At 44.4% G+C, this 23250-nt stretch overlaps 1 protein-coding gene across 6 annotated transcripts in view; it reads right to left on the bottom strand.

Moving 5' to 3' along the window:
• The window catches only part of CTNNA3 (catenin alpha 3), a 430920-nt gene that overhangs the window by 21639 nt on the left and 386031 nt on the right, over window positions 1-23250 (bottom strand). For all 6 annotated transcript variants that reach the window (XM_053948596.1, XM_053948593.1, XM_053948594.1 and 3 more), the window contains 2 exons: window positions 10556-10661; window positions 3871-4005 (listed from right to left, as the gene is read on the bottom strand). In XM_053948596.1, the coding sequence (XP_053804571.1) occupies window positions 3871-4005; window positions 10556-10661 (241 nt within the window). The remainder of the gene's footprint in view (window positions 1-3870; window positions 4006-10555; window positions 10662-23250) is intronic.

Below are 23250 nucleotides of genomic sequence, written 5' to 3'. Positions count from 1 at the left end.
GGCACAGGCACAGGGCACAGGCACAGCACAGGGCACAGGCACAGGCACAGGGCACAGGCAGAGGCACAGGCACAGGGCACAGGCACAGGGCACAGGCACAGGCACAGGGCACAGGGCACAGGGCACAGGGCACAGGCACAGGTACGGGCACAGGCACAGGGCACAGGGCACAGGCACAGGTACGGGCACAGGCACAGGGCACAGGCACAGGCACAGGCACAGGGCACAGGGCACAGGCACAGGGCACAGGGCACAGGGCATAGGCACAGGTACGGGCACAGGCACAGGGCACAGGCACAGGCACAGGCAGAGGCACAGGGCACAGGCACAGGGCACAGGCACAGGGCATAGGGCACAGGCACAGCACAGGGCACAGGGCATAGGCACAGGTACGGGCACAGGCACAGGGCACAGGGCACAGGCACAGGGCACAGGCACAGGGCACAGGCACAGGGCACAGGCACAGGGCATAGGGCACAGGCACAGCACAGGGCACAGGCACAGGCACAGGCACAGGGCACAGGGCACAGGCACAGGGCACAGGCACAGGCACAGGACACAGGCACAGGGCACAGGCACAGGGCACAGGGCACAGGCACAGGGCACAGGCACAGGCACAGGCACAGGACACAGGCACAGGACACAGGCACAGGGCACAGGGCACAGGCACAGGGCACAGGCACAGGCACAGGCACAGGGCACAGGGCACAGGCACAGGCACAGGGCATAGGGCACAGGCACAGGCACAGGCACAGGGCACAGCCGCAGGCCGGGCTGTGGGACCAGCTGAGGGCACCGAGGCAACCGGGAGCGACACTGTGATTGGCTGGAGGAACGTGGGCACAGCAGGAGCAGGAAGCTGATTGGACGCTAGGATGCGTGGGAATGTATGAGCAGGAAGCTGATCAGACAGTAGGATGAGTGGGAATGGGAATGTATGAGCAGGAAGCTGATTGGATGATAGGATGTGTGGGAATGTATGAGCAGGAAGCTGATTGGACGCTAGGATGTGTGGGGATGTATGAGCAGGAAGCTGATTGGACGCTAGGATGCGTGGGAATGTATGAGCAGGAAGCTGATTGGACGCTAGGATGCGTGGTAATGTATCAGCAGGAAGCTGATTGGACGCTAGGATGCGTGGGGATGTATGAGCAGGAAGCTGATTGGACAGTAGGATGCGTGGTAATGTATCAGCAGGAAGCTGATTGGACGCTAGGATGCGTGGGAATGTATGAGCAGGAAGCTGATTGCACACTAGGATGCGTGGGAATGTATGAGCAGGAAGATGATTGGACGTGTGGACAGCAGCATGGCAGCTGAGCCAGCCAATGGGTGCCCTTCTCCTGTTGAGCTCTGTTAAGTCTCAGCTGGGTTTCTGTTAGGTCAGGTTCAGATTACAGGTACACAAAGGGCCGGTGTCTACAATAAATGATCTCCTTCGGGTGCGTAAGGGCATCCGTGTAGCTTTGTTCCCATTGCTACAAACACTCAGTTGGCTTTCTCAAGTTTCTGGATGCACACAGGACACGTTCTCACCCTCCTTCCTTGAAGCAGGGTTAGGATCTATAGTCATCTCTTCAGGATTATCAATCAACTTAAATTTGGGGTTTCGTTTTTAGAGCTTAAAATTTTTGCACCAGACAGATTATGCACCGTTGACAGGAGCGACACAACAAAAAAAGTAAAGAAAACAACGTGAGTATTCTACAGCAGGAGGCAGAAAAAGCAAGAACCAAACTTGGTTCCAACATTTGGCTTCACTGTAACCCACAGTGGTCACAGAACTGCTCATGAAAAGAAACGGGTAAGGAAGAGAAACTGTCAATGTGCAGTGCAAGTGAAAACACGCACTGGCTTCAGAAACTGTATAGTCAATTAAAATTAATTCACTGTATGTTCCAGAGGTTAAATGTGGTGTCTCAATTACCATTTACATTAGCCAGCACAAGTATCCTATAGAAAATGAGTGTTTCAAATCTCACCTCAGCAACGAAGGCTCATTTCTGATTATTTATAAACCACATAAAATCTAATAATAGTTTTAGTGAAACATAAATAGGGATAGGTAGGCCTAGAGAGAGAAAGAAATAGGTACGTGCAGATATTGATGGGTAGAGACAGGGCTAGCCAGGCACAGGGAGAGGCAAAGCTAGAGACAGGTACAGCGAGGGTGTGGGTATAGACAGGTGCAGGTAGGTTTAGACAGACACAGACAGAGAGACAGGCTGACAGACATGGACAGACAGACAGAGGTGCTGACAGATTTTGTCAAGCAGAGGTAGATATTGACTCTCTAGATAAAAGACATTTTTGACAGGGAGAGGTAGTGACAGGTACACAGACACTGACAGACAGAGACAGGTACAGATAGATCCTGACAGATTCTCTAAGATTTTAGCCAATTGTGTTAGGTTTTGGCAGATTCTGACACATTTTGACAAATTCTCTTGTATTCTGACAGGTTCTGACAGAGATATTGGCAGAGACACATCTTTGACAGAGATTTTTGTCAGATATTGACAGGTACAGAAAGGGATATATATGTATATATATATATGTATAAGGACAGAGAGTGACAAGTACTGACAGGTGGAGTAAGTATAGATGGATAGAGACATGTATAAATGACCAGTGATACATATAGATATATAGGTAGAGATACAGAGAGGTGTAGATATAGATACATATAGACAGGTTTAGACAGGCAGAGCTAAATATTGACAGGCATAGATAGGTACTGACAGGTATGGACAGGCACAAGTAAGTATGAGCAGGTACAGACAGGCAGAGATAGGTATGATTTGATAGAGACATGTAGAGGTAAGTACAGACAGGCAGAGATAACTATAGACAGGTATAGATCAATACAGAGAGCTGCAGATAGGGATAGACAGAGCAGGTGTGTAGACAGGTAGGGATGGATACGGACAGGAACAGATAGGGATAGACAGAGATGGGTAATCTGAGGCAGGTATAGATGCATAAAGACAGAGACAGGTAGAGATTAATATAGATAGGTACAGACAGATGGAGGGACACAGAGACAGGTATCGATACACACAGACAGATCTAGATCAGAATACACAGAGGTAGATGAACACAGATAGCCAGGGATAGGTACAGACACAGACAGAGGAACAGCTGGGGAGAGATACAGAGAGCAAGCACTGTTCCCCTGAACATAGTGCAAAGTATGTGAAGGGTAGGAATGTGCCCAGTGTCCTGCCTGGTTCTGGTGCTGTTTGGCAGATTTATACCTTGAAATCACAATCCTATGTGCTCCAGGTAGTAACACGTCACACATGGGAATGTGAAGGCATTTTATGGATGGCTATGCTGAGGCTAAATGCATAAAAGTTCCATAAAATCACAGAATGTCTTTTCCATGGCTAATGATACTTGGCTGTAAAGGAGCTAGTAACTCTTAAAGCAAATTCAAGCAAAGTCAATAAATTCACTCAGGAATCACATCACCTTGCTCTTCCTGTTATTTATTTCTGTAGACCTGTAGAATGTCCTGCAACAATTTTTTTTCTGGCCTGGAACTCCACTCCTGGACTGTTTTTATTGTGTTCAGACACACACATGAGCATATTCCACATGTGTAAGCTAATGCACCTTACAGTTCTTCAAACCAAACTACTTCAGAGTAACAGTGATAATGTGCTGTGAGAATTTAAAAAGGTGATTGTTATTCCTTTAAAGCCAGAAGTCTTACGCATCACAGTCGTAGATTCTTGCTGATAAGTGGGTATTTGAAAAGAAAACAGGATTTGGAGTGATGGAACACGCTGCAAGCACAGGAAAGCCCAACTCAAATGCAACACCTAGTTTGACTAACAGAGTACTCAATGCCGTTTTTCTACTTACTGCAGACATGATGAGCTCTCCACCGAGATTCTGGATTTCTGCTTTAACCTGGCTGCAGATCTTGAGCTGATGGGAGTAGAGCTTGATCTGTTCTAGGTAAGCTAGTAAATCCTGTTTGCACGACTGGTCTGGGCACTGAAAAGAACAATAAATAAAGCACTTCAGTAACTGCTGATTCAAAATGACGGCTCAGGAATCAGGTTGAAACTTCACTGAGGAGTATTCCAGCTGCAGACTACTGGAGCCTTGCTTTTCACTGCAGTTGTATCAGGCTGCAAAATTCATTCCTCTTGGGAAGCTTTTTTAAAGCTATAGTTGAAGCCTAAGATTTCCCATATGCACTCTGTATATTTAACATTACTGTGCTTGCTTTAGCAGTATTTCTAAACACATCCTTTAGTGTATGGAGTTACTTCCAGTCCTTAAATGATCTCTAAGAAAATACCTCTATTAACAGTGATGAGGGCAATCCAAAGAGATTTTGTGGGCTACGTAGCCATACATGCAGAGACATGTTAGCATCTATATATTATGCTTTATCTTGTAATGTGATCTATGGGGGTTTTTTGTGTTCCATCCAGACTGCATTGAACTCAATCTGCACATCTTCGCTAGCTGTGTGAACAGCAAAATTAGAATGTCTTACGGGAAAGTCACAATAAAAATTGCCAATATTTTTAACAATGCAGATTTCTATTACAGAAATAAAAATAGGATTGCTGTAACCTGATTTTTTCCCAAAACACATGGAGTACTTGGAGAGCAATGTTGCTCTGTGGGTACCAGGCCAGCCATGAAAGGCTGGGTATGAATTTGTTCTAAGGCTGATTCTCTTTGCTCTGGCAGAATAAAGGGATCTTAAGGGGAATGGTGAGCCCCTCTTGTGCTCCCACAGCTGGAAAGAGTACGAGTGATAAATAAGCATGAGATCCCTGCAGGTTTGCAGACACAGTGGTGGCCCGGGTGTGGTACACACATGACAAATACAGCCCCTTCCTTTGGACAGCAAACTCTGCTCAGCTTTGCATACTGAAAAAGCAAAGATACATCCCCACCAACTGCACACTGTCAACAATCACCTGTGGTTTTATTGAATTGTGGTCAGTGAATTTAAATCCAAAACCCACCAGGAGCCAGAAAAAGCACCAATTCTATTTAAATCCAAAAAATATTTCAGCTCCTGGCTTTGCTGAAGCAACAGTACGTGTCCAAAGGGCTGGTGTGACAATGCTGTTCATGGCTATGCAATAATAGCAAGTTCATGCTTTAGACATGGCAAAGGTAACAGTAAACAAGTAAGGTCAGAGTGTACAATTTTAAATTAATTAATATGACTTAACATCAGTCCTTACCTCATGTTCTGCTACATCCATTATTGTTTTCCTGTATTTGGGCACAGTTTACAACAAAACCAGAACATTTCCTTGACATATTCTCTTTCTATGTGATGGCAAACTGGCCTAAAATATGGTTTTATTTCTTCCTTATTAAGCACTGCTTTAAGGACTGCCCAAATCAGTATTTCTGTAACAGTATCTCAGTGTTTAGAAAGCTGGAAGACTCACTGCTTATTTAATTTAATTAATAAAAAATTATACTTCAAGTAAAGTACAATACAATCTCTTAGAGCATCAGAACTCATAATACCAAGATGGTGTTTATTTCTGGAATGACATTCTTTCTTATCCATTTTTTTCTTTCCTTAGTTACACTTTGATTTTATCCCTTTGGCCAGAAAAAAATATAGAGAAAGGTGTATAGGGTGCCAATATAGTGCCTCATCCACTTCAAACAGTGACAAGTCCAATTACAGAAGTTCAGAGACAAGAATGATTATTATCTAGTACTCCTTTATATTCTAGTGTCAGGCCAGTCTCAGGTAGTGTCTCCCTTACACAGCATTACAGAAGAAATGTGTACCATTTTAGGAATGCTACAGTTGATACACATCAAAGGCTAGGAAACTGCACTCAAGAACAAGACCTTGAGGTTCTGTGGGAACACTTTCAGTGCCAGAAACATTCAAAAAAGCAAATGCAGGGCATTGGATAAGAAAATTCTCCTGAAATGTAATTATGCAACTGTACAAGGCTGTGGCATATCCACAGCTTCACTACCCGAGTAGATACAGTGCATCCTTGCCCTGCACTGGCCACACCAAGGCCCAGAAAGAAGGAGGATTCTGTACTGAATTCTGGTATTCTTCCTCCATTACAAACCCCAGGGGTCATTAAAAATGACTCCCAGGAGCACAGAAAAGGAAATGGTTTTTAACGCGGGGTTGCTAAATTGCAGAAATCTTTGTTAGAGAATGGTTATGTTAAAATTTTACAGAAGTAAAAGAAATTACTGGACAAACAAATGGAAAAGTATCAAGGACTATTTCCCACATCAAATGTATCAAAACTATGTTTGGTGGTGCAAATTCTGGCCTGGCTGCTGGAGGCTGGCAGCACCATGGAAGCTGTGTCAATAGCCAGTGTCACCTGCCGGCAGCAGCGGGGACCAGCGGATCCGTGCCTGAGCTCTGGCCACAGCACTGCAGCAGAGGCTGGGGCTGGCCAGGGCCCCGCTCACACACAGCAGCTACAGGGTACATGGGAGGGTCTGCACTGCTCCCAACAGGAGCAAGCACTGCAGGAAATTAAACCTCATGCCTTGCAGCATGTCAGATCAGCCATCAGCAGATGTTAGGAACAAATGTACTGCAGGGAGGACACTGCATAAGGAACCATCTACCTATTGCTCAGAAGCGGCTGGTAGAAGCAGCACTTGCTCACCAGCGAAACCAAACAGAAGGACAATCAATAAATTCTGAGTTTCATCATCCCACAGGCAATTGATAGTTACTAGCTTACTGCTGCACATTCCTGACTGGAGAGCCCATCAGCTTCTGAGAGCTTTTTCCCCACACATCCTGCGGGCTGTTGCTAACAAGGGCTTTCTGTAAGAGCAGCATCAGAACTGACCTGCATCCCAAAGATGCAGTGGTATTTTACCCAACAGAATATCCACCAGAACATCCAAAAAAATCTGGGAAATTAAAATAATGCAGTGATTAAAAGCAGACTGAAACCAGCATTCACCATCCAAGTGAAAAAGCCAGTGGCGCAGCAGTTGCACAGGGGGCGTGAATGAACAATGCACAGGAGCTTCTGACCACAGACCATTCTGGGTTTGCTTTGTTCTCACTTCATCCACTTGCTAACAAAGACCAAAGCATTTCTCTATAGAATCCAAATCTGTCTTCATGGGGATCAATACTGGGGATAATCACCCACCACCTACTACAAACGTGTGCTGTGCACAGACAGGAGGCAGCTTTGCTGCTCCACCAGCGGGGTTCTATCACCCAAAGGGATTATTTAAACAGTGCTTTCCTAACCACTGCAATTAGCTCTGACAAACAGCATTCTGAATGACCCCAGCCAGGGCCTGCCTGCCTGGGAGCCTAATGGGTGCAACACAGAGCAGGATCTTAATACAGACCTCACTCTTCAGCATATTTCACCAACCCAGGGTGAGGTACTCACTGCCTTCATTATCTTAGGGCTTCCAGGTCACATTAAGCAGCAAAAATCTGACAGAAGGAACAAAGAACAAAAATCTTCTGACAAAAGGGAATATCTCCTGATAACAAATTTATAATGCATTTGTGATTCATTTGTGTAAGTTGCTGTCGATGCTGTAACTGAGGATTTGCACCCTTGTTACTCTGAGCCATCCTAGAAGTGCTTGTGACTGTGGACTGAAATACAGCTGAGTTCTGCTAATTGTACCACACTGTATGCCTTCCCTTCAAATGCAGCAACAGGGAGCTATAAAAATCATACAAATCCTTCTTCTTCACATAATAGAAATGCTACAGAATTTAGTTGTTAGTAAAAGGCAACATGTGAAATACCCCACTGAAAAGTCCAAATGCTGCTCAGGAAGGCACTACTGTCACTCATGGTCTACTCTGGGTACCAAATTCCTGAAGGGCTTATTCAGTTTGGCCCAAATTCAGAGAACAGTTATTTGGTAGCCCAGAGGAATGTAAAGTTTATTTTATTTTAAGACCCCAGGAGTGCAGGGCATAGGACACCTGGCAAAATAACAGCTGAGAAAAGGAATTTGAAAATACTTTTGAGATTAAAGAAAACCACCACAATGAGAAAAGAGCTTTCGAAGTTGAAGGATAACTTTGCACAGCCAAAAAAACCTTTTAAAGCTTCTTTTAACAGAAGTTAAAAGCTCTCTAGCCATGCAAGGAATGAGAGGATCATACTAAGAATATCTGTAACAGGAGGAAGAAATCAAGATTCTCTTTACTAAATTTGACACCTATCTAGCAATACTTGCAATTGTGTTCACCAAGACTGGAAGGGCTGCCTTGGTTCATCTTTTGTGTTTGGATTTTTCTGGTTTTAATGCATATAATGTAATGTAAAACTGCATCTAAAATCCAAGCAACACCTGTGAGTAAGGAGTGTCCTTCAGATGCACAGAACAAAACCCAGGGGTCAGGTGGCTCCCAGGTGCCAGCTGTGTGCAAGCTCTGAGCGAGGACAAAGGCAAGGAGCTGGAGTGAACTCAGTAAATGGGTTACAATAACCTGAATGATGTCACATTTCCCAGCAGCTCCGAGGGGACACACGAATCATCACCACTAGTGGTTCATGAATTTCTCCTCACACTGATTTGCTCATGTTTCTAGTCTGCAGTCGTTGTACTAATACAGCTGAAATCTTTCTTTCTTAGAAGAAATATTTTAGTGAGAATGGATTCCCTGTCCTAAATCCAAAAAGAATTTATGACCCTTATTCATCTTTGGCTTTTCTATCTCATCATTTTCTGCAGTGTATCAGTGACAGGTTTGAATTTTAATCTGTAATAGATAAAATCTTGAAAGCAACTGTTGTCCAGTGCTGGAAGAAAGTGTGTCAAGATCAGGAATGGGGAATCCAGACATTTTACCTATTTTATCCACAAATCTGATCACAACTGTATAGATGCAAAATAGAAAGTCTTTGTTATCTGGAATTCAGAGACACACATGACAACCACTAACAGACTGGTACTGCTTCCTAGAAAGTAGGAAAGCAAGCACTGAATATGAAAATAAAGAGTGAAGAGAAAAGCGAGAGCACGTGAGGGTGTAGAAACATGAGGGTGTCCTGTGCTGCCCTGGACCTGAAAGACGGACACAAAGGAAGAAATGCTTCAGGGGTGCTCATGTGCCACTGCAGCTCCCCTAGGCAGGCTGCTGAGTTACCCTGCTCCTGCTGGGCTCTTCTAGGGGGAGGTTGAGCCATCTGATGATCTAAAAATCCAACAGCAATAAAGCACACCTTCCAGCTCTAACACTTTCATTTCATGGTGATAACTAACTCATAGCAATTACTTAAAATAACTATAAATAAAAATCAAATGCAAAACCAAAAATCACCTTCAAGTTGCAGATTTGCAGAGACCAAAACAGCCAGTGTTAGGGGTGGGGGGCAGAGAAGGAAGGTACAGCAAAAGCATGGATTCTGTAACCCTGCAGAGGGTGGAGAACAAACCATTCTGGAGCCAGAGATGTCTGTCCTTCCTAAGCTGGTGCTGAGACCAAGCACCTGCCCAGAGCAGCAGAGCTCTGTGCCAGTGCTCCATCCTGTGTTCCCACAGCTCACCTGGAGCAGCAGCACTGCTGCTGGGTAATTTACCCAGGTCAGTGAGGAGAGGACGAACCTGCACCTCTACACTGCTGCCTGCACAGCTGGTCTGGCTTTGCCTGGCACACAGCTCATGCTCTCCACAGTGGCTGGCCCCGTGCTCTGCTGGATGAAGAACGGGAAGGAAGGTGGCACAAAAGGACCTGTCAGTGTCCCACCCTCTGCCAGTGAGCAGTGTGCAGGCAGCTGGTGGGAAGCGTGGCCAGGACAGGTGACGTGAACTGGCCAAAGGCTCTTCCATACCAATGCCATGGAGTGTCATGGCCACTATGGGGGACTCACCTGGAAGGGGCTGATTGCTGTTCAGGGACAGGCTGGGCATCAGTCAGCACATGCTGGGGAATTGTGCTGGGCATCACTTCTTTCTCTCTGGTCTCAGTCGTGTCTCCCCCTCTCTTTCAGCATCAATATTAGTACTACTACTACTACTACTATTATATTTTACATTATTACACATTTTATAACAACCCATGAGGTTTCCTTTTCTCCAGTTCCACGAGTAGGTGACCGAGTAGCTGCATTGTGCTCAGTTGCCAGCTGGGGTTAAACCAGGAGAACAGCTTTTTATACAACTATTTATATACTAGCATATACCTTAATATGTTAATAATAATTTTATATATATATATATATATATATATATATAAAAGCAGCCATAAATATATCTATATATATTAAATGTGTATCTATATACATGTTCATACATACTGTATGTCTAAAATGTTGCATTCAGAGCTTAAGGGAGCTCACAAATATTCACACACGGGCACAAACGCACGTGCAGACGGAGGCGTGTGCCTAGACACGTGTGATGTATGCACACATCCGTTCAGGGTGTACATGAACAGACCACTGAGACGCACGGAGAGGAGAATCCACACGAGGCTCAGACAGGGTCTGTGCCACAGGCACGCCCGAGGCAGACGCTGGGAGGTGCTGGGGCGTGCGTGGCAGAGCAGGGCAGGGCTCCTGCAGTGGTGACTCACCTGGTCAGCGATGAGCCGCGCCAGGACGTCCATGCGCGAGCCCGACTCCGAGATCACCTTGGCGGCGTTGATGACATCGGACGTGTGCTTCAGTGGGCCTCTTCCCCTTCAGAGGAAGCACAGACAGAGTAAATCACAGCCCTGCAAACTAGGTGCAATTAAACAGAGCAATGACCCATACACAATTGACAGTAATTCCCCCCCACAACTGTTTTCATGTCCCACAAATTTGTATTGTTTGGCATCAAGAGGATGCAGAAGCACCAGAAAGATGTTACAGTTTCTTCACATTGAAAGTACAACCCATGCCATATCCCGATTTTAAGAAATTTCTTGGGTAGTTTGCTATTTCCAGAGTTATATTGAAGTTCCTTTCCATTCCATGAATTTTCTAGTAATATGTTCCAAGTAAGTTCAGCTCAGTGTATTCTGACAGTCATTATGGATATCTGGTCAGAAAAATAGTGGTGTTGGTTTAGTTGGGGTTTTAAAAACTTAATTGGTGCACCCAGGTACAAACAGAGATGTATGAGCAGGGTTGCAAATCAGCTTACACATGCCACTCAGAACACAGATATGCCGTATTGGAAAAATACTTCCCAAACAATTACAGAATTTCTTCAGAATTTCAGTCTAGGAAAACAGCCAAATTCTTGTGAACAGTCTGCCAAAAAGTCAGACACTTTCTGTGTGCCCTCCTCCCAAGCCCAGAAAAGCTGCTTTAATTACAGGAGAATGTTTCTAAGAACTGAGAAGTAAAATGTGACTATTTAAGGAAGGAAGTATGACCACCCTTCTCTTCACCTTTGCTTGAGCCTCAGCCTCTTTAATGCTGGAACACTTCACGTGAACTGAAATCAACACTTAATTGTACTTCATGCATGTATAAAGTGAGCAATGCTGCTGAACTGACTTTGCCTTCCAACATCTTTTTCAGGAATACTTCTTAGTTTTACTAAGTATTTAATTTCCAAAGGCCCCAAATCAATTTACAAGTTCTGCACTGGAAAAAGGAAGTAGGCAACAAGAAAAAATTTAATGTAACTCTTTGTTCAAATGAGAAGACCCTTTTCCTCCAAGTCATTATGGTTTTATGTGTAAAGCACATTCCACTAAAAAAACTCATTTAACCTAAAAATATTATAGTATGGACCTGTACCAACACTGCAGTCAGGAAATAACAGTGGTGACAACATAAGATGACAGATAATGTTTAATCTCTTCTTGGTTAACCATATTGCTCAGCAAAGAACTATTAGGTCTTGGGGGAAAGCATACTTTACTAATTACAGTTCCTTATTCTCAACTTTGGAAGCCCACATTTGGAACAACCTAGAATCCAGTATTTTGCACATCATTGTTCCACAGAAAGGCACCTTCTTGTTATAGTACATCTACTTGGTAGAGTGATCAGTTTATAAAAAGAATTATAGTGTATTTGGGGAATGAATCTGCAAATGCAATCCCCTCTATCTAGGATTAAGTACTTGAGCCCTCACCCATATCCTCCATTTGCCTTTCCCGGTCTTTTCACTTTGAATCCTCAGTAGTTGAATCCTTAGGCCCAATTCTTTCGTGTGCCTACTGACCCTTCCCTCCATTCCAGGCCACTGGTTCATCATTATTTGCACTGCAGCAGTTCCAAAGGCCAGAGGTTTGTCAGGCATCCACGGCACATCCTTTAGCTGCTCCACAGACTACCAGCAGCCCAGGACTGTCCTGGCAAGGTCCAACCCAGGACCAGCCAAACAACAAAGGTGGACACAACCCAGCCAACAAAGGAGAGATGGCATGAACAGTTCAAGCCATTTCTGCTTAGGTAGTTCTTGTACCTGCAGCAGCTTTGCTGACATTTGAAGCTGGCTTTGAGGGTAAAGTTCTCCAATTAAACCAACAATTTCCTTGTACCCTCAGAGATCTAATGAGAATGAAACAATTACACCCCAAAAAATTACTTCAGACAAATGAAAATGAAGTATTACTTTTCACCACAGACGTGGCCACCCTCAGAGCCACTAGAGGAGCACTCAGCAATGACTGTTCTGGAGACTTCTGCCCCACAGGGCACCTAAACACCAATGGTTCAAGTTCTCCTCTACAGCCCCTTAGAGATGTGGGGTGCCATGCCTCTGAGCTTTCAGCCACGGCTCAGTCTTGAAATAAATGTTAAATACCGAGGAATGCCTCAGCCTTGTGTTAAAAAGTGCTGAAACCCCAGCACATTAAGATACAGGCACAAAGAAAGCTCCTCTGCTACCCAACCAAGAACTATCTGTGCTCCTTTTTTTACCTTCATGTAAAATCCAGAGCCTTTGACATGAAGCACAGGTAGAGCACATGCTCTACCCTTAGCTGCCTTAGGGTACAGCATAATCAGCCATTAGTCCCAGTTGATGATGCTGGGAAATTCTGAGTACTTTAAAAAGAATACTTGGGAAACTACACTAGATCTGCTGAACCACTGGCCAAATGGAAGAAACTGAGAGAAAAACAAAAAAAAAAACCCCAACAGGATGCTAGTTCAACTGCAAACACTGAATTTGGATGTAAGTAATCTACTGATTAGAAAGAGAGAGTCCCTACAGCATTCTGTACAAAGCCAGAGGGGTTGTCTCAGCCATCAGTCTGAACAGGAACCCCTGAGGCAGAGCTGCTGTGAGAACAGCAGACAGCACACCAAGGTACACACACGTGTAATATGCTACACAAAGTTTTCCTGCAGCTTTCCCTGTTTTGGTAAGGCTGCAGCTCTGCAAAGGTTTCCATGAAGGAAGCTTGGACATGGTGGGAAGCTGTGCAAAAAGGATGATTACATGTCATAAACATAAGGAGGGACAGAAGGGTTTACACCCACAACAATCTGGAACTGGGAGTGGGACAAAGGAGGAATGATCAGCAAGAGAGGCTGTGGGACACACGGAGAGCCCTTAAGGGGCTCCAGGGCTGTGGTGGGTGGGGAGGAGGTTCAGAGCTGCCCTTCTGGAGGAGCAGGCTCAGAGAGGGTCGGAGCAGAGCAGTGCCAAGGCTGTGGCACCATTGCCAATGGGGGAGAGAGGCCAGCGCCTGCTGAGGGTGGGATCGCTCCATCCTCTGCTGAGGGCTCTGCAGTCCTGGGATTTTATTGTTTGAAATTCAGCAAAGGAGTTTTGGTGAATAACTACCAGGTTCAATGCATGTTGCCTTCAAATGACAGCAGTGCAGCTGTGCACTTTGTGAATTCCCACTTCTCCTGATTTAGCACAAAATCAGTAGATTCAGAACGCCACTAACTCAGATTAACTCCCTGAATCCAGATGTTAGAGACACATAAAGTCTATTAAATCATCGAGGTTGTTTTCCCCAGCCGCTGCACAGCTTCCTACCAGTTTTATATGCACTTGCACTTTTTTTCTGGTAAGTTTGAAGGATGAAAAAACACTTTACTTGAAAGGCAATGTTTCCCTGAGCTATCCATCTCACTCTCTGGAATGCTTTTTCAGATATTTAGGTCTTTCTCTGTATCACTGTAACAGCAACCCTTTCCTCCTACAGACCTACTCCCTGATCCTCCTCCACTACATGCTGAAGCATCCCAAATCACGCTGGATAGCGCAGACCTGCGTGCAATAGCTCATGCACCTACACCCGTTCAAGAAACAAATATAAAAAAACCTTTCCACCCAAGTACCATCTGCTGGTCAACAACATCACAAAATTTCTCCATTGTGGAGTCTTCCACCTCTTCCCCTAAAGAAATTCTAATTTCTCTGCTATGGAAACTCTGTAATATTAAAAAAAAAATATTTTTCAAGTCAGCTTTAATCTTACCGTTCCTTCCCTGCTTCCAGTCTCTAATGTTTAAGGCCAAACTTCACCTCACACACTCAGCTACTGATGTTCGTCCCCAGTGATATCATTGAGTTCATAACCTACAACAGCAGACCCTGGATTCATTGCATGGAAGATCTAATACATCTATTTTCCTCACATCTCACTATTTCCAAGAATAAAGCCTTACAGGTTGAGCAAGCTGATAACAAGAATGGGACAGTGGAGTTCCAGGCAATGTGAACACAGCATATGTATGTATCGGTCCATTCTGGAAATGAAAATGGGTTTAATACAGGAGTTTCTCTTCCTTGCTGCCCTCCTGCACTGGTAATACATGGGGTCTGCATCTTCCTCCAAGAGGAGTAAGAGAGAGGAGGTCCAAAAACACTGGCTTTGTACAGCAAGAGCAGGGTGATACACACAAACCCAACCTGAGTATTTTGTAAAGAAAAGTATTTTGTAAAGTAAAAAAGTCTGTAAAGGCTTTTCTGGGTTGATACCTTTTTGATTGTGCAGAAGTCAGCCCCTGACCTGGTGCCCTTCCAAACCTCTTGGCAGCAATGCCAGCAGAGCAGCTGCCCCAGTTGTCTGTCAGTTCCAAATGGTGTCTGCTGAGGGCAAATAAATCCTATCCATTTGAAATCAAACAAACAAAAAGCAGGCAGAATGTAACAGATATGAGTAACAGCCCAGATGATTTTTCAAGCATAAATATTGTCCGACGAATGGAAAAGAAGCGTTTATGGCTTCTGGAAAGATTAGAAGCTGGAAATACCATGTATCTTCAGGCACGGTCTGAAACCTTCTCCTGTTGCATTTCCATGATCTGCCTAAACAATACATAGAAAACAGATTAAGTCATTGCTAAGGAGATGCCAGACTTGGAAGAGCACACTGCAAGAGGAACTGGTTACCAAAGGGCGGCTGCCACAGCGGAGGGCAGAAGAGAAGCAACCTGGTTTCTCTGGGATCTGCCGTGGTGTTGGAGCTGCTCAGTTCTTTACTCATGGCTTGAGTGAAGGGAACAAAGAAAATGCTTAATGAACTTACATTTGATACTGATGTTAAAGAAGAAGGAAATAGGCTAGAAGGCCAGATTTGGAATTAAGAATTACCTGAGATAAGCTGGAAGAAAAAGTAGATGTGATGTTGGAATCCTGGATGCATAGAATTTTAAAATTTCTGTGCTGAAAGGCAGAGACTCACAAGAGAGCACTGCATTTGACATGAGGCTGTGGAGAAGACTTCCAAAACTGATTAATAGCACTGGGATTATGGGTGTGTCGTTGGTTAGAAGTGTGTAATATCACAGGGTGGAAAACCTAAAGTTTGCGGTTTTAGAATACAGAAATAAATATGAAGCAAGATGGAGGTTTTAGGGCAGAGGCAGGTTGTTCTTCTTCACCTTCTTCTTCATGGGTTTGGGTGATGTTTTGTGATTGGACAGAAAAGTCCACATTGCGGATTTTGGAGGATCAGTTATTGGGTTAAAAGGGAAAACAATCTAGGTGTCATTTCTTAATTGGACAGTTTAGTCTTAAAAGACCTTATAACAGTTGGCCATTTTGTGCCTTGCTAATGAAAGACTGCAGAGCTCACGGCTGTGAGGCTGTTTCACTTTTAAGAAATAATAAACACCTGAGTCCGAACATGAAACACCGTCTCTAGTGCCTTCAATCCCGACCTCAACAGAGGTAGAAAAAACAAGCAGAGAACCCACAATGCAATAAAAAAAAAGATACCCTCAGGTAGGAAAATCAAATCCAGAGATACACATGGAGAGTCAGTCCCTACACAACAAGACAGTAAGAGGCACTAAGCTTTAGTGGATCACAAATCCATCAGGAATCAGCACTAGCACACTGCAGAAGAGGTAATGGGAAATACAGACAAATAACAACACGGAGAAATACACAATTCTCATCTTTTTTACAGTAACGAGGTCTCTGTAGGAGAATTCCTGGAAAGATGTTAAGACTTTGTTCAGGAAAGAGAAGACTGAGTGCCAACAGAATGGATGAGGTTTGGGTTTGCTTCTATGCTTTAGCTTATTCCAGGAACAGGCACTAAGGCTCCTCCTGGCCAGCGGCAGTCGCTGGCACTGTGCACAGGAGGTCGTGGCATTCACACAGAACAAGGTCTGGCACCAGTGACATCCTGCCCACTGCCAGGTCCTGTCCCACAGGCACCTGTCCTGTCCCACAGGCACCTGTCCTGCCCCACAGGCACCTGTCCTGTCCAAGGGGCCACCCTGTTCCTGGGAGCTGTACTTCCAGACTCTCCCCTTCTCCAAGGCAGAATGATAACACAACTTTGGCTAAAGAAATAGTGAAAATGAAGACTAGTGCAAAAATCCATGGGATTAGTTAAAGGCTTTACACCTCTGTGGCAGTGAAATGGGAATTGAAAATTACTGTTATTTACAGCAATTTTTCAAGATCAATACAACTTTCTATCAGTCCTATGATTCTTTCTTTTTCTGCTCTGCTATCTAGATACTCATTGCTGATCTCACATTGGTAGTTTTCTTATCTGGGTCATCTCACCCCAAGCCCCCTGTCCTTTCATCAGCTCTACAAAATAAAGCCAAGCTATTATTTAGAAGGCTTTGCTCTATGAGGGACCCAGTCATTTGTTTTTGTTTCTCTTACTTGCTGTATTGTGCAATCCAAGACCAAAATACAGCTAGCAAAAATTTTCTCAGCACTTGATACAATACGGAAGCAAATTTTTCAAAGAACATCAGTGACTATCAATTTCAATTCTGATGGCCGTGTCCAAAATTCTCTGAATCTCACTAAAACGAAGATCACTTGTGGTCTCTGAGGAAAGCCAGAGTGCTGTGGTGATCTCACAAAGCATCTGGAAGACTTTGTGGTACATCTGTAGCTCATCTCCAGTGCCACATCCATGTGGCAGGGATTTGTGGGCCACCAAGCAGCAGAGCCCTGCCTCCCCAACCCCCTGGCTGCTCCAAGGACATGGTCCCTGGCTCTCCATCTGCCACAGCCCACACTAGTTCTGCTCCTGACCTCCCCATGCTTTACCCTGAGCTGGCCATCTCTCACCTGTAACAGGCAGCAGGACTGCACTGTGACAAACACAATGCCCTTCATCTGTAGCACTACTTGGACAATGTATTTGAGGATACATAAACACAGAGGAACCTTTTCCTAATGATCCCTGAGTTTTCTTCTTCTCTGCTTGGATAAATGAAGTCACAATCCAGCTATTTAAACATGACAAGGACAAACAGGAGCATTTCTACACTCTCATACTATTGTGTCAGTTGAATAAATTTCGTTAGAGCAATCCAGGCATTGCGAACTTGGCTGCACGGTCAAAGGTGAGCACTGCAAAACAACTATCACTACAAGTATTTCTGGTCCCTAGTTCTAAAAAGCATAGAACCAGAAAGGAATTCCTGTTTCAGAATGTAGTCCCATATAGTAGAGCACTGCTGTACCATCCTGATCATATCACTTGTGGAACTGAGAAATCCTGATATAATTCAGGGGCAAAAATGCTGATACTACTTGAGTAGTTGCTGACAATAATGTTACCTATGGGGGATGCTTCACAATTTGGAACTGCCTCTTAAAATAATATGGAAGAGAACACAAAGCAGCAGTCAGGTGGGAGCAGAGGAAGGTATGTCTGGAGAGAAGCTGTACCTGCAGCCTGGGAGGCAGAAAAGCAGCTGAAATTCTGACTGTAAGTTGTTAAATCACAATTCTGACAAAACACATCACAGCAACAACAGAACATGGGAAGCAAAGTATCAAAGGGGTATGTTTGTACAGGTCTGACTCTGATGCACTGAATATTCATGTGTGCAGCAACCAAACACAGCAGTGTCAGGATGTTTACATACACTACTGATAGAGATGAAAATCAAAGAACTGTGCCATCTTCCCACACTTACACTTGTGCACACACACAGACAACCTTTCCCTTCACTTCTAGATCCCGAAGTCCAAATCTTCTCTAAGACATTCGCAGTCCTCTTGCAACCATGATGAAATGTGTTAGTGAAAATGTGTAATTTCTGTCCAGTTGAGACTAGCTGCAGGAGGCACATATATTATATAAACAAACAGAACACCATATAATTAAATACTTTTACCTATATATAAAAAAATAACATTATCAAATTCTCATTGTAATCTAAAGATAAAAAGCACTTTACAAAGCTCATTGTTATTGCTAAACTATTTAATCAGTGGATTTTACACTGAACTGAAAAAAAAAAGTCAAAAGTCTGTAGTGATGAAAAAAGTGGAAAGAGAGGAAGCTGCTGTCCTGCAGCTGGTCTCAGCTGGGTATAAAGTGGACTTTGATGATGCATCTTAGCAAAGACTGCAAGAGAATTCCAAACATCCAAGGGTGTCCATCTGTGTGCACAAGTCAAAGTATGGCATGTCTTGGATTTTCAGCTCTGTAAGCATACATAAACATAGAAATACTTCTATGTTTGGTACCAGTTTGTTAAAAAGAGATTAAACTATAATAAAAGCAGTGGTTTGTACAAGGTAGTGCACCTGGATAAATCTGATTATGCCTTTTGTAGGTAGATGGCGTCCATGAAGCTCAAGTTCAGTTCCAGAGGACATTACTTATAGCTGTAGAAACTGGTTTCCCCAGTTTGCAATTTCCCAGCCACTATTTCCTGTGCCACCAGAAATGTCTCCCCAGATTCCCTGTGATCAATTTCTTACAGCCATACTCAAACACCATTAGTGCAAGGTGAGGGAACACCACAACATCTTAACTGTTCTGCCACCTCAATCAGGCATTAACTGTGTATGCCTCTCACCTCTTTTTTCTCTCAGTATCCCTCAGATGCTTCTCCATCTCCTTCTGCTTCCAGATCCAGCTTTTCAAAGGACACTTTCATTTCCAGTCGCTGAGGTCAGCAGACCTTACCAGTCATGGACTTTCATTTGGACCTGTCATTTTAATCATTATGTTACACACCCACAGTTGCTGTTCCAGTGACTGCAGGAAAATCCTCTGCTATTTGCCTCATCAATCTGCATTCTCCCATTTTTTTTTTTTTTCTGTCATGAACATAAATTACCTGGAGATTTTAACCTCTCTAATACAGGAAACCACCCAAGAGCCTCACGGACTGTTTTCAGGGATTTCTGAACTCTCAGCAGCAACGACTGGGTTCTGAACAACTAACATGAGACTTGTGGGCACACGTTAGGCTTTGAATGCAGGGCTCCCCTGCACTCTGAGCTGGGCTGGGCAGGGAGGGGACAGTGCAAAGGACACATCAAGGCTTGTCCTTGCCCAGCAGGCCAGGACTGCCCGTGGTGCCGCTGGGCACTGCCAGCCTGGCTGCAGGGGCACTCCCAGCTGTCTCCTGCAAAGCTGGCACAGCAGGCACAGAGGTGTCTGCCTGTGTGCAGGATGTCTCCAGTTGGCCAACTGCAGCTGCACACATCTGCACTCTCCCAAAGCACACAAGTGATCTACAGCCCAGCCAGCTCTAAGGAATCTGCAGAGAGCCCCACCTGCTTCCCACTCCTGTGGGCCACGTGCTGAATTTTCAACTGAAGTTATAACCTGCTCTAGAAAAAGCAAGTCTTAAGGGGCTGGAAGGAGAAAAAATGCCATGAGACGGGTACTAATGAGACAAAGTAGGGGTGTGAGTGGTACAGGGCAAAAACAGAGCAATGCCCCTTAAGTAAGTCAGTATTGTCTTTTAAAATCGTCTGGCTATGCTGTAACCTTTAAGAAATGAAACAACATCCTTGCATTTAGAAGTGTATCTTTTCAGTTCTCCAATAACAAGAAGCAAATAGATTGTCCTGAATATCACTATTAATGTATTTTCTTAAAAATAATCCAACCACATCTACACCCAGACTACTTCCTTATCCTTTCAGAGCATGGCCTGCAGCAAGGCCTGTTCAATAACTGAAATTCAGCGAATCCCAAAAGGTAGAGTTTATGGCTTTATGACTGCTGTACTATCATTTTTTAGGGTATTTATTCCTCAATTATGTCATTTTAAAAAATTACATTAACAGCAGATGTTACCTTTTGGAATTTCCCATCAGAGCACAGACACTCATGAACTGAGCAGCAAAACTGAGTTACAGGAGCCTGGCCCAGGGTCATGCTCTTGGGGGAAATCACCTCTCTAAACCAGTCTCTGGCCTCCGCAGTGCCAGTGTCCCGCCAGCAGCATCCTCAGGTGGATTGTGAGACCTCCCAGGACATCCCTGTGTCCCTCAGCTGGCCGTGGTCCCCCACAGCCTGTGCCTAACCCTGCACTGCTGCTCAGGAACCAAACCCACAGATCCTCGACTACAGAGAGGCAGCGGGGCTGTCCTCGGCCAGCAGCTTTGCCCCTGCACTTATGGCCACTGTCCCAAGGCCATCCTTTGCCTCATGGATGCAAACACCACAAGAGACAACATGTGCAATCAAATGAATGGAGCAACACGTTCTCTGAAACATCAGATTCTCCCTGAGAACAAAGCAGGGATAGAGCACACGGTAGGACCTGACCTCACTTGTTTAATGGCATGTATGAATGAGCAGAGAGCGCTTTTCCCCAGCCTCAAGCAGGTAAGAACATTTCTGGATGTAGACAATGAACTAACACAAAATATATCCACACAATTTAAAAACACAAGCTACTTGAAGACCATTAGCTACTCTGGCAGATGCATGAACATGTGAATTCAGAAAGTCCAAGCTGGGGGTTGAAGGTGCCAACTACCCTCTGGACAGGGAGCTGTAAAGAATCCTAATTACATCATCACAAACCCAGATGAAAACATAATGGTGAACTTTACTTACCCATGGCAAAAAATGGATGGTAGCAAAAGAAAACGTAGACATTGAAGGACTGACTTCTGAAGGATTTTTAGATTTTTCAACAACTAACAAAGAAGACGGTAAACTGATTATCCAGAAATAAACATTGAAAAACCCAAACTCAGAGTTCAGAGAGAGCTCTTTTTCATGAACTCCAGAAAGACAGAAAGACTGCCATGAACAAGAGTCACAGCAGGAGAGCTGTGGTTCAGTAATGCAGGGTCAGCTGTTGGACACACCCAAATAGCTGTAACTGTGCATTTGTATGTGCTCTATGACCAAGCTGTCTTGGCAGTTTACACTTTTGACCTGTTTTTTCCCCTAATCCAACTGACCACAATCCCACTGATCATCTGACAGGAGAAACTGCAAATGAAAGTAGATTAATTATTTTCAGTTGTCTCTCATTAACCACCACATGTTTTGCAGCAAGAGAATGACAGACCTTGTGGAGCAGCTCTCTATATGGAGCCCACCCTGCAAGCAAAGACCCTGTATCTAGATTTAAGTACTAACCAAGCAAACTGGAAAATTTGGGAAAGCTGACACAGGCACAGTGCTGGAGGTGTGAACACAGCTGCTGAGAGGGCTTTTAACGCAACTATGCTAAGAGCTGGATCAACAACGCAGTTTTAACTCTGAACTCTTCTTATCTCAAATTTTCTCATTCCCCTTGACTATCTCTTCAACCACAGTAATTAAAAAAAAGTCTCGTCCAGTTCTCAAAGACCACAAAACTGTCCAAGACCTTGTGCTGTTTGGATTACTTGGGGGGAAGGGGGGTATTTTTAAGGCTCAAGACTCCACACTGGTCATGTCTCCAGGCATTTAATTTCTAAGCATGAAAGCCCAAACCACTTACATTCCAATCAAGGTTATTGAACTGCCAGACTGCAGTCACTGGGGACACCTCTGCAAGAAGTATCTTCCCAAGTGAAGCAGATGTCTGAGAGACTCCTCTACCCAGAGGTCCTCAGAAGCAGTCATTTTTGGGAAAAAGAAGCTTGTATTCCCACATGGGGCAGAAAACTGGGAGAACTGGCAAAACTGCTGAATAGCAGTAGTGTCACAGGCTAGAAGGGAGGGCAGGCTATGGCCACGTCTGTCTCAGGCACCTGAAGCTGTGCCAGGGAGCCTGTGCAAATCCCTTCTTCACTTCCCTCTGGCATACCCGGGATGCTCAGAGCTGACTCCCAGCAGCTGCCGTCCCTCCTCCGGGGCAGCCCTTGCTGTTGGCAGTACTCTGCCCTGCTGGATTGGTCACAGCCCTGGAAATCCCAGGGACTCTTCCCCAAGCCTGGAAGCCCTGGAACAGCCCGTGCTGCTGGCTGCCATTGCCAGCTCCTTGTGCTGTGAGCACAGGCTATTAACAACCCTGTCTCCCAACACTGGTGCCCACAAGCTGTTCTCTAGCAGCTTCTCAATGCTACTTGAAAGAACAAGACCTCCCAGGGGTATAATTATAATTTAACTAGCCAGAATGTCACAGCAAAGGAAATCAGTCTTCGAAAAACCCCCAGAAAAATACGAGTTAATACTAAAGTCTGATGAAAAAACTCACCCGGGCTACCAGTAAACCACTAACATTTTTGCTTAAAAAGATGTATTTGGCTGAAGGGGTATTACATTATGGCAAAACTGTCTTTCAGAGTGCCCATCTTGTGTTTTGCAAAGAGAAAAAAAAATGCAATTATAAAAGATTTTGTAACTATGATAAATGCTTTTTAAATTGGATGAAGTTTAGGATGCATAACATGGGAATGGAAGAATTTTTTGGAGTTAGGGAAGTTTCTGGTAGTTAAACTACTGTATCTTATACTACTACAATAGCTGCATTTATCAAGTTTTCAAGCTTCATCTCCAGAAAACAATCTGGCAATTTTTGCCAGACTGGGACATTTCCCAAGGGGAGTAATGAAGCTGAGCCCTCTGCACGCCATTCATTATTAACTCAGCAGAAATTGGAATTAAGGGGTCTACTGAACCTAGAGAGGAACCAAAGCAGGACCACCAGAACCAAAATGCTGCCCCAAACCTGTAATGATAGG

Source organism: Vidua chalybeata, chromosome 8 (genome assembly GCF_026979565.1).
Source record: "Vidua chalybeata isolate OUT-0048 chromosome 8, bVidCha1 merged haplotype, whole genome shotgun sequence".
Classification (NCBI taxonomy): domain Eukaryota; kingdom Metazoa; phylum Chordata; class Aves; order Passeriformes; family Viduidae; genus Vidua; species Vidua chalybeata.
Note: the sequence above shows the minus strand (reverse complement) of the source record. Positions and strands in the feature narration are given on the sequence as shown.